This window comes from Diabrotica undecimpunctata, chromosome 6, assembly GCF_040954645.1.
Source record: "Diabrotica undecimpunctata isolate CICGRU chromosome 6, icDiaUnde3, whole genome shotgun sequence".
In the NCBI taxonomy this organism is placed as follows: Eukaryota; Metazoa; Arthropoda; class Insecta; order Coleoptera; family Chrysomelidae; genus Diabrotica; species Diabrotica undecimpunctata.
In genome coordinates this window covers 102,280,634-102,297,719 of record NC_092808.1, presented here as the reverse complement: position 1 = coordinate 102,297,719, position 17,086 = coordinate 102,280,634, and the positions used below count along the sequence as shown (strand labels likewise).

Here is a 17,086-nt window from a genome sequence, read left to right as displayed (position 1 = left end):
TTTTTCTACATTTACCTGTATTATATTTTTTAGGTCGCTAATAACCATTGTGGTTGCAGCGTAAATAAATAAAAAAAAAAAGATATTTATTTCGTTCGATACTTTATTTCAACTCTGTATAGTTTTCGATTAGTTATACCTGAGCAGTTGTTGACAGCAATTATAATACACTTAACTTACTTTGATTGACATAATTCTATCCTCAAGAAATTTTTATGTAAACTTAATTAATGCAGTAGATAAATTTCTAGTTTTTAAACATCAATACAATTGATTTATCGATTCTGATATCTATCCAAGTGTTTTGAAAAGTATATAAGTAAAATTAGTACGATTTTTAAGACACACTTTTGAGTATTTATTACAAATATTTTAAAGATATCATCATGTTATTTTTAACTGTAATATTCTTGACGGTAGCATCCACACTCGGTCAAATTCCAGTTGATCATTGCCCAGAAGTAACGGTTGAACAAAACTTCAACGCTGCTGCAGTAAGTTTTGAAATTATTTCATTTGGTATTTCTATTTAACATTTATCATAGATATCTAAGGGTAAATATAAGGATTTTATATTTATTATTGTTTTTTATGCGTCTCCCTTATCTAGCGTTTTTATATTAGGCAAATTAGGTATATTTAATTTCTATTTTCGGCTGATGTTAATTATCGATACAACAAACTCTTTTACGGACTGTGACGTGAAGTTTCATTCTAAAAGCCACTCTCTAGCTCCTCTGACTAGTTTCTTCTATAATAAATTTCTTAGTATATGTATATTTTCAATGCAGGATAGTCCTGGTCAATATTCATTTTGTTCATTGTGCTCACGATTTCTTTCTTGTTTTAATTCTGTGGATTACCTCTATGGAGGTGACCTGTTTGGTCCAGAGTATACGAAGAATTCATCGGTACACCCACATTTCGAATGTAACTAGTGTTTTCGTGAGCGTCTCTGCCAGGGTTCAGGTTTCCGCACCATATGGTAAGATCGCAAAAACGTAGTATTACCTAGTTGTAGTTTTAGAGGAAGAGCCAAATCCTTGCTTAAAAAGAGTTTGTTCATATTGTTAAATACGGTTCTAGCTCGTTCTATTCTCACCTTAATTTCTATGACCTGTTCTAATTTTGCATTTACGTTGGTGGGAAGGTATACATAAGATTCTACATGGTCCATTAATATGTTGTTTATCCGTAACTATCCAGCAGGTTGTGACTTTTTGTTTATCAGCATCCATTTTATCTTCTTGAATTTGAGGCTCTGGCCGTATTCCTCATTGTCTTTATTAACCCTTTCCATGCCTATATTGTAATTCATCTATGCTGCTGTCAAAGATTGCGTCTTATGTTGTTCGTTAACTCACCGTTTATTTTTATGCTCTCCGTTGTATTTTCATCCATTTTTAAAATATTTAGGTGTCTATCCCACCATACTGAGTTAAGTTGTCGGATTGCTGTTCTTGTTTGTCCTAATCTTTGTGTAATTTCTTCCTTTGTTGTTGCCTTTTTCGTGATTATAAACCCCAAGTACTTGAATTTATCCTTTCCTTTGATTGTTACGTTGTCATCAATCTGTAGATCTTCTATGTCTGCTTCACTTGTAGATAGGTACTCTGTTTTCGCGAGGTTAATATCTAGGCCAGCCTTGGTATATTCTTCTTGTAGTTTCTTCATCATGTAGCTGAGGTCGTCTTGGTCTTGTACAATCACTACTTGATCGTCTGCAAAGCTTAACGTATATAGGTATTCGTTCCGTACCGGTACTCCCATGCCTTCGCATTTTCTTTTCCATGTAGTCAAGGCTTTCTCTAAGTATATTTTGAATAGGGTTGGAGATATGGAACAACCCTGCAGTAGCCCTTTTGTTGTGGTAAAGTCTTCTCGAGAGGAGAGAACGCACATATGACTGTTACAACAAAATAGATCCACAACTTGTCACTGATTGCGTGTGAATTTTGGGCTGGAGGCATCATTGGACTATACTTTTTTGAAAATGAGGCTGGTCAAACACTGACAGTTACTGGTGCTCAATATCTCAACATGATAAGAGATTTGTTGCTTTCCAAATTAGATGATATTGATGTGGACGACAAGACGGTGCCACATGCCATACAGTCCGTGAAACAATTATATTACTGTATAAGACATTTCCTGGATTAGATTAGATTTCTTTTTATGGGGTAAATTGAAATCAAAGGTATAAGTTAACAAGTCTACAACCACCCATGCATTGAAGGAGGAGATTCAGCTATGTATCAACGACATTCAGCCACATTTATATAAAATAGTTAGGTTAGCTTAGGTTAAAAACAGTGTTTTCTTAAATTCAACTCTTTCATAAATTTTGGGACACCCTTTATTAGGTGTTGATAATTGACTTTGTCAAATGCTTTTCTAAAATCTATAAAGCACCAACACACATCCTTATTCACGTCTTTACATCGCTGTATATGTATCTGGAGATCGAAAACTGCTGCTCTAGTTCTAAATATTTTCTGAAAGTGCGATCTATTAAAAAGTCAATCGTTTCATGGTTATCGGCGTAGACTAGCACTTTAACATATCCCTACATAAAATAGTCTAGCAGTGTTAAAGCGCAGGATCTTGGAGGCCAATTCACGGTACGAAACGTGAAACTATGCGGTTACCAAACGTTTCCTTCAATAAATCAATCGTGGCACAAGCTGTGTGATATGTTGCGCCGTCTTATTAAAACGACAACTCCTGCACATCACGGTTGTTCAATTGGGGAATAAAAAAGGCAGTAATCATGGCTCTATAGCGGTCACCATTGACTGTAACGTTCTGGCCAGCGTCGATTTTGAAGAAGTATGTTCCAATCATTTCACCAGACCATAAAGCACACCATACAGTCAGTTTTTTTGGGTGTGACGGTTTCTCAGTATACATTTGAGGATTATCTTAACTACAAATAGGGCAGTTGTTTGTTGACGTAGCCATTCAACCAAAAGTGAGCTTCATCGGTAAACAAAATTTGCTTATAAAAATCGGAATCCACGGCAATCTCATTTTGGACCCACTCACCGAATACACGAATCTACGCCTTGCTAAGTTATGATGTACCTTAAATTCTTGCATGAGTTGAATTTTGTAAGCACGAAAAGCAAGATATTTCCGCAAAATACTCCATACAGTGAATAGAGACGTATCCAAATGCTGTGCATGATGGCAGATAGACTGATTCGGGTCTTCCTGTATGCTACTCTCTACAGCAGCAACAACTTCTTCTGTGTGTACTGTACGACGTGTCTGTGGATGCATATTATCATTTAGAGTAAACGTGGTGCAAAAACGTTCCATGGTTAATCGAATTACGTGCTCTGAAAAACCGTTATGTTGACAGTAAAATGGACGTAGTGCGCAATACGTTTCTCGAACAGAACCACACTTTTTAAAACCAATTTGTACAATTTTGAAGCGTTTCTCATGCTTTAGGTCTATTCATGCTGAAATGCCAAACCAAACTTAACATAAATTACTTAACAGCTGTCAAAATGGTCGACAGTTAAAAAAGTGTTACCAACTTACATTTCTATACCTCTAAAAAACACTCTTTAGTATTTTAATATAATATAGTATTGCATTTTTTTGTAGTAATACTTCTTTATTTAGTCTTGAAGAACGCTTCAGAACTATATCTAATTGCTTATTTAAATATTCTCTACGTTGTTTTTCAATATATTATTGTAGTAATCCTTCTTTACTTATACTTACTTCTTGTCTTAGACTGTTACTAGTCTGTTAAGCTTTACTGAATATAGATCCTCCTACCGTTGAGTTTATTTTAGCATATGTTTTGTTTTTGTACGCTTAACATATATTCTTATTTTATATTAGGTATTTACCCTGGTTACAGTTATTTCGATCTTCACTATCTTTTCTTGTTATTGACTTGAGATATAGAGAGAGCTTTTCATCCATCAGCTGTAATAATTCGTCCACTTATTAAGCTTTTTTGTTTTTTCTTCTGTCTTTTGCCTCAAGTACGGCTAATATTGCTCTATAATTTTTTTTTAGTGATTCACATACGAGTATTTCCTCTTTTGTGCTGTGTATATCTTTATCCAATTCTTATGTTAAGCGTAGGTTGTACAATAAACTAATTACTCGTAAGCTATCTATGTTAGATTTCCTTATAGCTTCCCCTTTTTGTTTTGTTTTTTTTTTAATTTTATTAATTTATGTTAACAAAAAAATCAACTTATTATTCCCAATGAGTGTTGTTTAAACAACTTTATTCATATACATAGTACCATTGTCGTAAGCTACATCTTCACAGTATGATGTAATTATTATACTCTTTGGTGTGATTTAGTAATAATTTTTGGATAATGAATAAATTATTTCAGTATTTGGGTAAATGGTATGAACAACAAAAGTATCCAATCATCTGGGAATTTTTAGGCAAGTGCATTACTGCCAACTACTCTTTAAACAGTGATGGTACAGTTAAAGTTTACAATCAACAAATAGATGTATTGTAAGTATGCCAATAAACTTTATGTATTTTATTTTAAAAAATATTCAGTTACAAAAAAATGCAATTTATCTAAACTGTTAACTAAAATCAAGATTTAAATGATAAAATGTCCCTAACAGTTAAATTGTTCAAAAAAGATAAAATCATAAATATGACGGAAAACTTGTATTATGAGCGAAAAAGTTCAGGTTCGGAAAAATTGTTCATAACTTCTTAAAAAAATTGTGGATAAGGAAGTGGCTTTCTTTCTTAGCTTAGAAATACTAAATACAACAGAAATGAGGAAAAGTTATAAAGTAAATAGGAAAAAGCAAAACTGACCTGCAGAAAAGAAACGAGAGTGCTGGAAAATGAAGTTACAAGACATGGAAAATTATCTGATAAACAAAGAAATTAAGAATTTTTACCAAGAAGTCAAAGTCAATAAAGCTATGGGTCCCGCAATCGCATATTTCTACAAAACTAAAGAAGGTACGCTAGTAGGTTACCAAGACAATTGGAGAGGTGGTCAGAATACTTTAAGGAACTGCTGAACCCAGAGAAAAATACCAACAAAATGTAACCACATATCGGACCGAAGCCACTAATGAGGCTAAAATAGACGATTCATTAGATCAGGAGATAAAGTAAATAATAAAGCAGCTGAAAAATAAGAAGAGTCCAGGAGAAAACGGTATAACAGCAGAAATATTCAAGGAAGGTGGACAGCTGTTGCTCAAACAAATAACCAACCTCATAAAACGAATTTGGAAAAATGAGAAATTACCACAAGGCTGGACAAATGTAGCATAACTTTCAAAAAAATTTAAAATCAAATGAATATTTGACTACAATCTAAACGAATCTCATTGGCCATTGTTCCAATTTATTCTAAAATGAATGGTACAAAATTAAAATGTTATATTTAGTAACATACTCAAAAAGAGCTAAAAATAAATTCTTAACAAAAAGTTATAGAAGTTACTGTCCCTAACGGCAAACAACATTATCATTATAAAACTTTAGACTCACATAATAGTTTATTGACCTTAGAAGAAAATGCCATATGCCTGGAGAAAAACAGATGTTGAATTGCAAAGGGATGGGTAGTCGGAATCCCTTATAGTCTGTCAGCAGAAATCAGATAGTATAAGATAATCATGTGAATACGTGCCGGCAAAAATTGAATTGCCAGTCCGACTCAATAAATATAAAAAAGAATCTCTCACTATCGCAGTTAATTAAAAACGAACACTGAACGACGATTCACAAAAATGTGAGTTTTTCGATTGTAACTAAACTACAAATATGCATGTCTGAATGCATATTAATACAAATAACAATTGGCAACTGAGAACTAAAATCGGATAGTGGCTTTTTATAAATTAGACCTAAGCTAATTAATTTTTAGGATGGCAATGCATAGTTTGGTTCGAAATATTTGTTCTCATGAGAAATTAATTACACTTTAATGAAATTGTGAGCCCAAAACCAATAAAATTTTGAGAGAGATGAATTTATTAATAGTTCAATAAAGTGGTTTAAAAGAAGACGTATATTCCAACCCCAGACATAATTTATTACTAAAGGAGTCTCTTAGGTTTAAGGGTATTTTAAGCACTTATATGTATTCGAAGCGATAAAAAGTAATAATCCCAAGACATAGTTAAATAAAAATAGAGGTACGTCATAAGGAAATTCAACTTGCTACAAGTGGAATCGGTACTAGAAGATGTCAGAACAGGTACAATACATTAACCTAAAGGCGCGTACAGACTAGCACACGCATGCGGTGAGAAGCCACGTATATGCGTGCGTACTCAAACCATTCACGCTCAGAGCATTCGTTGAAATTAGAAATCATCGCATAGGTTTGCGTGCTCAAGGCGCTCCATCCATTCGTGAAAAAATGTCTGAGGAGCTGCTTATGGTTAGTGCCGCGTTTGTGGTTATTAGTAAATTAAAAAAGAAAAAATAAAGGAAAAATAGGCGATGATGGACGACGCATTTAATTAAAAGGGGAACCCTACAAATTAAGTCCGACTTACTAGTAGATTTGGCGTTAGAACCTAATACTGGACAATTTCAAAATTTTACACGTATGTCAGTAGAAGACTTTGAACGCCTTTTAAATGATATAGGCCCCGTAATAAAGAAAAACAACACAGTCTTAAGAAAAGCCATACCTGTTAAGGAACGTTTACTGATAACATTAAGATTTCTGGCCACAGGGGATTTAATGATGTACCACATTTGTATATTTATACACTAATTTTTATTTTCAACTAGCATCTCAAAAACCTTGGTAGCCCATTTTTGTTTGCAGCATTAAAAGTTTGACGAAAAAGTTGCACAAGTTCGTTAAAACCGCAATGCTTTATCTTCCATAACAACCGAAATAACCTATGAAAGTGTCCGAATTGGGACACCCTGTACTTACTGTAAAAACACAATACCTTTGCCTGTACCCACGGACCTCTTGCAGTTGCTCCTTTGAGCCCTAAAAGACCCAAGTAAGCTACTCATTTTCTTCTTCACAACTGCTGAATCTATATCAAGATTTCTTGAAATCGACTCCCATGCATCTTATTTTTTTGTTTTTGAATAATAAAACTTATTTTTTGGATCCCATAATATAGAGTTTTCTTCATACAAATCTATTAATTGCAATCATTTGACCACTCCATTTTACACATAAATCAATAAAATGAATAAAACTCAATAAATCCGAACTTGTCTTGCAAGTGCAACAAATCCCCACGCTAACCTTCTAAACTGAGCGCGAACGCACACGTATGTTTCTTTGATGTGTGCGAAAAAACCGACACCACTCTGCACACGTATGTGTATTCGTGGCTTCTTACCGCATGCGTTTGTAGGTCTGTACGCGCCTTTAGACTTTGTTTTAAGATTCTGGGAATATTTACTGTTCTGTAGTATATAAGATATACCAGTTCATCGGTGTTTCTGTTTGCTATACAGCTGAGTCAGGCGTGTGACGTAGCCAAGAACCCTCGGACCCATTATTTGTAATGATAGTTATTGAATTTTTTGACGTTGTAGCAATTACCGCATTTTTTCCTTAGTTAAAGCATTATAGTGGCTTAAAAAGTACCTGTGGTGTTTATTTGCTGTGTAGTTTATTAAATTGTATAGCAGTTTTTTTTGTAAAACTTATAGTTCACTTGTTTTTAGTGCTTTGATGTACGGTATCAAATCATATGGATTGTTTACGTTTTTTACATAATTTTATTTTTTTTGTATAGAGACTGAATTGCGAAAATTAACTCTTCAGTATCTAGTTTTTATTTGCCATTGTGTATCTGGTTTTGTCCTTTTTTAAAATGCGCTGTGTAATTGCTTATTGCAGTAGTGACAATGAAGCTAAAATCTTTCGTTTTCATACATTTCCTAAAGATAGCGTGACCAGAAAACTGTGGATATTATCTTGTTATCTTAGAAAGGATAATTTTAATTGTAATACTGCAAGAATTTGTTCTAAACATTTTAAAGCATTGAAGATTACCAAAGAAATTTACAACAGGAACTTTGAAATTACGTTTCTAAAAAGGGCGTTTCTAAAAAAATCTCAAACCTTTATATGTCTGACGAATGTAATAATGTAGCAATTTACATGAATAAATCTATCTATCTATCTACTTTTTAAATTTTTCACTTTTTTCCTATTAACATATTACAATAACACCATTAACTCTTCAAAAGACCCCGAATAAAGTCAAGATAAACAATAGTATAACAGAAATCTTTAAGGTCCATTATCATCTAAAATGTTTAGCATAATAATAGAAAAGGTTATACAGGAAGCAAACATTAATAGAATAGGTCTGATCTACCACAAAAAAACATCTCCGCTAAGCATTTGCGGACGACTTGTAATCTTGACTAGAAGGAAAATAGAGCTGGCGAAAACAGTCATGAAACTTAAAGAGAGGGTAGCAACCAAGGGAATGTATATAAATGAAGCAAAAACGAAGTACATACATGGAATGCACAAATAAGCAATTCGTTCGAGAGCGGTACATAAAAATAACAGCACAGGTAACACAATATAAAGTCGAAGAAGTTAAAAGATAGAGTACTTCGACAATGTATTCAAAAGAGAATCTAACTGTGAAGAAGAAATACAGAAAAGAATTATGTCTGGCAACCGCGCTATATATACTCTCAATGGGTTGTTAAAAAGCAAAAATATATCACGAAGAGCAAAAGTAAGGACATACAAGACCGTAATAAGGCCAATAGTGACGTATGCTTCCGAAAAATGGGTCACAACAAAAAACAACATAAGTTTTTATTACTTGGGGACGCAAAATCTGGTGGGAAAAACTTAAATGGACAATGGATAAGAACAAATATCGAGCTAACGGAGCTCTATCAAGAACCCAACATATTAGCGGTAATTAAGGTTCAAAGACTAAGATGATTGGGCCATGTGCAGAGAATGATTCCATCTAGAATTCCCAGAATGGTACTACCTAGTTCATTAGCAGACAAAAGGCAAATGGGAAGACCAAGGTCAAGATGGAGCTACGAAGTTAAAGAAGATATGAGAAGACTTAACGTAACGAACTGGGAAAGCGTAAGTGATTCATTATCTGTCCAATACGTTTATTCCAGTTTATTCCCATCTATGACGCAATTTATACGGTCTTTTAGTAGTTTTCACTTTCTTACTACGGTTGCTATGATCAGTCGCAATTCTTTTACGACCAGTAATTATTTGTGTACGATATTTTTTGGACGTGTGTTGACTGACTGTTTTACTATAGATTTTTTATATTAAAGTATATATAACCACATGGATTTTTAGGACAAATGAAAAAAAGGATATAATAGGAGAAGCAAAAATTGATTCTGATAAAGGAGAAGCTAAATTGTTGGTTACATTCCATAATCCAGGTAAGTATATTTTATTAAGTTAAAATAGTAGAAATGAATTAGCTTTTCAACTCTTCTTTTTGGGAGATAAACAATTTCTTATTAAACTTATAAACACAAAAAGCAGAACATGTTTATTGGGTGCAACCAAAGGACTATAAGGACTATCGATGGGAGTCTTTTGGTCTTTACCGTACACATTTTGATATATTTTAAATAGGTTTTTTAATATATTTATGGTTAATCAATATTCTAATTTTTGCAATATGTATGCATTTCTCAGTTTTTTTTACATTATTTTAAACCGTATAATTTAGTAATTATTTTCATTTGTAGTTTACTGACTTGCTTTCTTATAAATTTGCCTTATTTAATTTAATTTTCCTGATATCATACTACTGCATGCATTTCCATCTATTTCCCTATTACCCTCTAGTACCAGGGATAGGCGTGTCTAAAGTTGCCATCTTATTTGCTTAAGAAACCCATCTGCAAATAAATATTCTATATATTATCTTATGGACCCTTTTTCATGGGTTAAGTAGTAGAGATAAAAGCGTATCTATACTACTTTTGCTACCGTTTTTGCTGTTATACTCTCTCAGTACACTAGGCTTGGGCTTTACTAAGCTCAAGTCATCTTTATCAATCATCTACATTAGGGATTAAATACCAATGCGTAACGGCCATAATTACTTTTTCTTCCTCTTCTTGGTTCAGTTGAGACACGCTAATCTTTGGTACTTGGTCATAAGACCTTTGTACCATATCCTATTTTTTACCGTTAAACTCCAATAAGTCCTATGGCATTAAAGAAGATTAGCAGTTTTCTTATTGCTAGTTTTAGGATCTAGTTGATCAGTGAATTCCTGGCTCATATCACTTAGCACATTACAATGGCTTAGTATGTTTATGGCAGTCTCTTGATTATTTTCTTAGTCTGGATTTGCTTTTGAGAAGCAATTCACTCCTTTTGATGATTTCTCATCAGCTACTTTTGAACTTTGTTTCTTGTAGCATCTTTGGTGATGCCACACCATTTAATAATTTTAACAACCTCACGATCTCTATTCTGGTATCAAAAAACTTTTTCATTTCTAACATAGTCAATCCTTGAAAATTTTTAGAATGCTGCATAATATCAACATCAAAGTTTTTCAGGTATCTTAACGAGCTAAATAACGTCAAAGCTTCCATGTCATGTAGTTTTATACTATGTATATAGTATTTTACCATGCGAGATCGTAGAGTTAGATCATTCGGGTGGTGAATGATTGTCAGATTTTTAGAAATTCGTTTTGGCCTGTTCTATTCTACATTTTGGGTAATGGGTAGTACTATTTTACAGTTCCCAGTAAAGAACAGACTACTTCAGGGCTTGGCAACCCTGCACCTACGCCAGTTACTGTTTCTCTCCTAAGCTCCCCCTAGGAGAAAACAGGTCCCAATCCTTACTCCATTTAAACCCCATATATCCTTCCCTTCTCACACTTCAACCGGAAGGTCAATAAATATTCCTGACGGAGTGCAGCAATCACTCACACATAACCACGATTGACTGGTTTGAGGTTGTGAGCTCGTATTTATATCTAGGATCATTTATCACAAACATAGGATCACTATAAGAAGAAATAAAACGTAGTTTAAATTTCACGAACTCTAAAAGTAAGGTTCATCAACTGCTTAATATTCCCAATACTAACATACGGATATGAATCTTGGACCCTAAGACAAGCGGAAAAAAAGAAAGATAGACGCCACTGAAATTTTCTGTTGGAGAAGAATGTTACTAATTTCGTGGACTGACCACAGGACAAATATTTCAATTTTAAATGAGCTAAAAGTTAGCAAACGGCTATCCAGCAAAGTCCATCTCCAACAATTAAAATACATTGAACATGTTATGAGAGCAGATATAAAAAAAATTGAAAGACTTATCATCCAATGAAAGGTAGGAGGTCGAAGATCACGGAGAAGAGTCCCAACAAGATGAATCGATTAAATTATAGGAATATGCAAAAGACCTATGAAAGTTAAAAAACATGACCTGAGACAGAGATCTTTGGAGACGGACAATACACGACATTACGATGACCACAACACTCCCTCAGGGAGGACAGGATTGATAAGAGATTCTACATTTGACTTTTTGTTCTGATCCTAAGATCTTATGTATCCAGCATCGTAGATATTTAAACTTTTAAACTTATTTAAATAGTTTGTCTTTACTAATATGTCTGTATTTGAAGTGTTCTTTTTCGTGTTTACTATTGTTTTTGTTTTCTTTGCTTTAATTTTACGGTCATATTTTCGACCCCCTCCCACTACCTTGTTAATCTGATTTTGTAGTTCTTGTTCACTTCTTGCAATTAATACGGTATCCTCGCCATATCGGATGTTATTACAAATTTATTGACCTTAAAACTTCCTTGTCTCTCATCCAACGCTCGTGTAAAAACCTCTGAATACAGATTAAATAACAATGGTGAGAGTATACAACCTTGTCTAACTCCTCCTTGGAATTGTGTGGTCTTAGTGTCCCCAATCTTCGTTTTATCAAATGCAATTTAATTCTAATAGAGTTAATTTTTTTTCACTTTATTAGTTTTTTGTGCTTGACGATATCAAAGGCTTTTTCATAATCTATGAAACACAAATGGGCATCTTTTTGCCATCTTTTTGCTATTTTACCCATAGCGTTTCTGCAACCAAATTGTTCATGTCCTCTTCGCAATTTTTGTAAATTCTTTTGGGAATTGTTTTCTAAAACAACTTTATTATATGTGACGTGAAACTTATTATTTGAAAGTCAGTTACATTTTTTGACGTTGTTGGATTTAGCGAGGGATACAAACATAGATGTTAGCCAATTTTGTGGAGTTTTGCAAGTTTTGTATATATTATTGAAAATTTTTGCAAGAAGATCTAAGATGTCTTCCTCAGCACCTCCTGGCCATCTAAAATGGACAAATGGGTGATTGTACTTTGCATAGTCATTGTTCTTGGGATATCCTTACGGATTTTTAATGTTGTATTCAAAGGACATACAGATATCCTACCATTTACCAGTTTCTCCACCAATAGCTTCTTACCTAATGGTAAACTTGGATTGCTTCTACCGGCAATCATTCGGTTGTCCGAACTTCATCAGTGATCTAGTTCAATAATTATCAAAGTATGTTAGCTAGTAAAACTGCTTCATTCCTGCCTCCTAGTATCCAATATTGCACCAATCTAGGGTCAATTCCAATACGCCACAACTTCTAACTGAAAATTCTGTTTACCAATACCAGGAATATTTATCGACCTTCCGTAATATGTTTTAATCTATTATTAATAATTTTATGACCAAGAAAGAAATGAGAAGAAAAAGAAGAAGAAAATTATAATTAATGTATATTTAGTGTTGACTTTCAGTTGACTTCTTGTTTATATATTGATTTTCAGTTTTCTAAAACCAATATGCATTAAATAATATAAGTTTTCTTTTACAGAGGTAACAGCTCCTTACTGGGTTCTTAGTACCGACTATGAAAATTATTCTGTGGTGCTTTCATGTGATAAAGCTTTTGGTATAACTGCAGGTAAATTATAAAATATTAAAATATTTTAAAGAAAGATGATATACAAGTAAACTCAAGCAATTTTAATGGCCATATATTTTAGATAAAAATTCTGATAATTAGTAACACCTAATGTCTAGGTTCTGAAACTGTTTTCTTGTGTCATTGGCATGTTAAAGTTATATTGTATTTTCTGGATTAAACCACAATTGATTGTAATAAAAATTACATTTTAAATCTATTTTTTGACTATTCAACTGGAGAATGTTGTCGAACCACTTCTTGAATCATATGGAGTTCATGTCTTCATGATAGTCCCCAGTTTTCTTTGTTAAAACCGCTGGCCCTATCCTGATGGCGTTCGCAATCTTGTCAATAAACCTTTAACACAGGCTTTTTGTGCATTTGTGACTATTCTATCTTGCCAAACTTTGGCGACTGTATGTCCAGCGTTAATTAAAGTCTCGTCGAGGTATTAAATTTTTCGTTTTGTCGCATGATATTTACGAATTACGTCGCCATGATATAATTTTATCCTTTTCTGTTAACATGGAACTCCGGCATCGTTTTGTATATCGAAAGTTAAAATCTTATAATTCTTTTCATAATAATTCACGTAGATTTGAGAGTTGAAGCCCTATTTTCAAAGAAAAATGAATGTACAGTTCTGCGGAGGATTTTTTGGGCTTCATCCAACTTAACAGGTTTTCGCCAGCGCTGATTTGCAGCTGGAGGTTTAAAACGATTTGTTAGTTTTTTCTCACGCACAATACGTTCAACTGTTACTCCTATTAAAAAAGAAAAGCGACTAACAGCTGTCGTTGAAGATATTGTTTTTTAGTTGATTATATACCTTCCAAATAATTTGTTTTTTATCTTATGACACGGGTCTATGACGTGGATGTCATGGACTTATACCACTGGTTATATCTATTTTTATTCTACAAAAAACTGATGGAATATACGGGATATCGTGTTAGTTTAACCTAATATTTTGTCTTACTTCAAAATAAAAATAGAAAACAAGTTTACAAAATAAGTACGAAAGCTATTAAGACAAACTAATCGAACAAAAATTTAACAACAGATACTATAACAACAACGATAAACACTGATTGCAAAAACTGTTCGCATGTTTTAAATAACATTTTTGTCGATTAATTGATCATTTACCTGGAATGCAATTCCAATTAAGATACTATCCATATTATCTAATTTTCAATAATCAACAAAAATTTAATACTATGACAAGTATAAATTTCATGGCAGTACTATCTTTACCGTCGCAGCACATATTTACTTGTTGATAACAGTTTTTAGATAGCATGAATAATTTTTGAATGATATGTGTGGAATTAAGAAATTGATTCCGGTAAAACCTTTATTCGTAGGAAGTCACGTACCTATATTCCCATAATAGTAAGGTAAGATCGGGTAATTACGAAATTAACAGAACGACAAAGGTACTAACGGAGACATAATGCTAGAATTAATTTATAATAAAATAATTCAATTCGAAAACAAAAATAATGAAATAACCACGCCTCTGGAATTGTATGATTTTCCAACAGGTGGCCTTGACGACAGTAGTGGGCTTAAGAAAGCGCAGTTGCCACAATTACCTCAATGTATATTACCTATGTGCAGCTGAAAGATTTACGCACTGTATGTAATTCGAAATATATGTGCTGAGTGTGTATGATGCGTGCTATAATAATTAGAATGATATTCATATTCTTGATATAATATATTTTTTTAAAAGTTTTTTATTTATTTCAGAAACTGTCTGGATACTTACAAGAGCTCAGAATCCATCGCAAGATATTATAGAATCAGCTCTCAATGTAGTCAAAAAGAATAATCTTTCTGATAGTTTACTAATACAGACAGATCAAGAAAATTGTAACTAAATTATGTCCTGTCTTTCCTTGTTCGAGACAATTTTAAATAAATAAATATATAATTTACTTTATTTCTTTTGTTTTGTACATAATTATCTGTATTATTTGTAGTAGTAGCATTGTTTAAATAGGACTAGTTACACAATCCTTATATAACAAACGTTTGACTTTTAGTCTGCCGTCATGTGGCGGCCTCTAGTCAGAAATTTAAAAAACTATTAACAGAAACTTAATTCTCTGCAGGATTCCATTCGTGTATATTTTTACCTATCTCCTAACTAATGCAAACCTGTACACGGATGCCAGATTGTGAAGAAAATATAAGACTTTAATAAAATGCTTATTGTTATTATCGTTGTATGCGTCTAGTGAAAGATAACTTAACTATTTCGAGCAAATATTTCAAATTGTTTTTATACTTTGAGACTTTCTAAATCTAAATCGGTTAGTAATCTATTTAAATGAAGTAGGTAAATGCTGCCTTTTTTTAAATTTTCATTAGTTTACCAGATATTTAATTTGGTTATATGATTTGCTAGAAAAGGATTAAATATTTAATTAAAATAGACTCGATTGCTATCGTCTTAGAACACTAATGCGGAGGTTTATTTTTTGGTCAAGACTTAAGTTTTATCATTGTTTAAAAAAGAAAATCTTTTTAAGCAATGGTTTTATGTATGTTTTGAGAAAATTAAATTTTCAATCTTTTAATCTTTAAAATGACCTTTGAAAATATAATAAATTTATGGGTATGGTTTTTTGATAATGCTTTTGAAACAAATAAACACATCGATATGCCACAACAAGAGGCACACATATTTAGGGAAAACTTAATCTATGTGTTGGGATAAAAGGAATAATAATTAACAACACTTTAATAAATAGTATCCTTTATTTTATTTATTTATGTATTTTATAATATAAACACCATTTTTGTATTTCTGTTTACATAAATGAGAATGTTTTTTTTAATCAACTCGCCCGATTTGAGCTGTTTATTAATGACATTATTTTAAATGACAAAGTGATAGATATTGCAAAAATTAAATTCGCATTATTTTAATAGTTATATGCCACTAATCAAAATTCTAATATCTACACATAGACAATATTAATGAAATAATAATTCAAGGTAAAAAACAAAACAAAATTGTTTACATTAATAATTATAGAAATTGATTGTAACATTGTTTTCATGAACTAAAATAAGCAATGTATGTAGTGCGAAACACTATTGGCACTGGTTGAGGTTATTTTGCTATCGAATACGTATGAAAAACGCGTGGTGTCGTTAACAAACCTTCCTCTTCTACCTCACTATATTTTTTTGGTTTGTATTTAGATGTTTTTGGACAAAATGCTTACTGCATAGAAATTTTTTTTTAAATCGGGTAGCTCCAGACTTTCCAATATAGCATTACCTACAACAATATTATTATTAACACAACTGAAAAAAAAAAGCAACTTTCTGCACAATAAAGTAAAAAAACAATTTAAGTTCTGTATTCAAAATATAAATAACTTGGCAGTTATGTCAATATATGTTTATATATATATATATATATATATATATATATATATATATATATATATATATATATATATATGTATATATATATATGTATAAGAGTAAGAAAAAAGAAATTTTTTAGATAGGAAAAAAAAAAAGATCCCATAGTACCACCAGAAACAAATTTTTGGTAGTCCTATGGGATCTAGTCTTTCACCCATTCTAAGTAGCTATGTCATGGATGATATTATCAGTGATTGTATCAACAATTGCACTTTTTTCATTCCTTTTTTTTTTAAGATATGTAGATGATTTAGTTTTGGCACTTCCTAAACACAAAATTATTGAAATAGTCAACATTTTCAAGTATCATAATCAACATATACAATTTACAGTTGGGGAAGAGGTAGACAATTCTCTAGTTCCTTAGAGTAGTCAAGTCCAGTGCTTTATACAGGTTGGTGAATTGTTTGCAGTTGGTAAGTTTGGTATGGTTAATTCGTAGTCTTGTAATAGTCGATGCTTCTCTTCTAGTTATGAAGTCTAGGGAGTAATGACCAATAAAAGATTGAAGTTTATGAAAAGTTGTTTTGCTCTTTTGTTCTAAGTTTTGTCAAGTATGCTCTACCGACTTTTTTAAAACGAATTTCGAGATTCGTTAGCTAGTTGAATTGGAGTGACTTCAGTCACCCCATGGTTGGTAGCTTCTTTGGCAAAATGATCTGCTGTTTTA

The 17,086-nt window shown here is 32.4% G+C and overlaps 1 protein-coding gene across 1 annotated transcript; it reads left to right on the top strand.

Annotated features, from left to right (window-relative positions):
* Nucleotides 1-333: 333 nt before the first annotated feature.
* LOC140443656 (apolipoprotein D-like) lies at nucleotides 334-14,909 on the top strand. The gene is made up of 5 exons (XM_072535023.1): nucleotides 334-494; nucleotides 4,371-4,501; nucleotides 9,312-9,400; nucleotides 12,874-12,963; nucleotides 14,722-14,909. The coding sequence occupies exons 1-5, from the start codon at nucleotides 387-389 to the stop codon at nucleotides 14,850-14,852; spliced, it is 549 nt and encodes a 182-aa protein (XP_072391124.1). The 5' UTR covers nucleotides 334-386; the 3' UTR covers nucleotides 14,853-14,909.
* The last annotated feature ends 2,177 nt before the right edge of the window (nucleotides 14,910-17,086 follow it).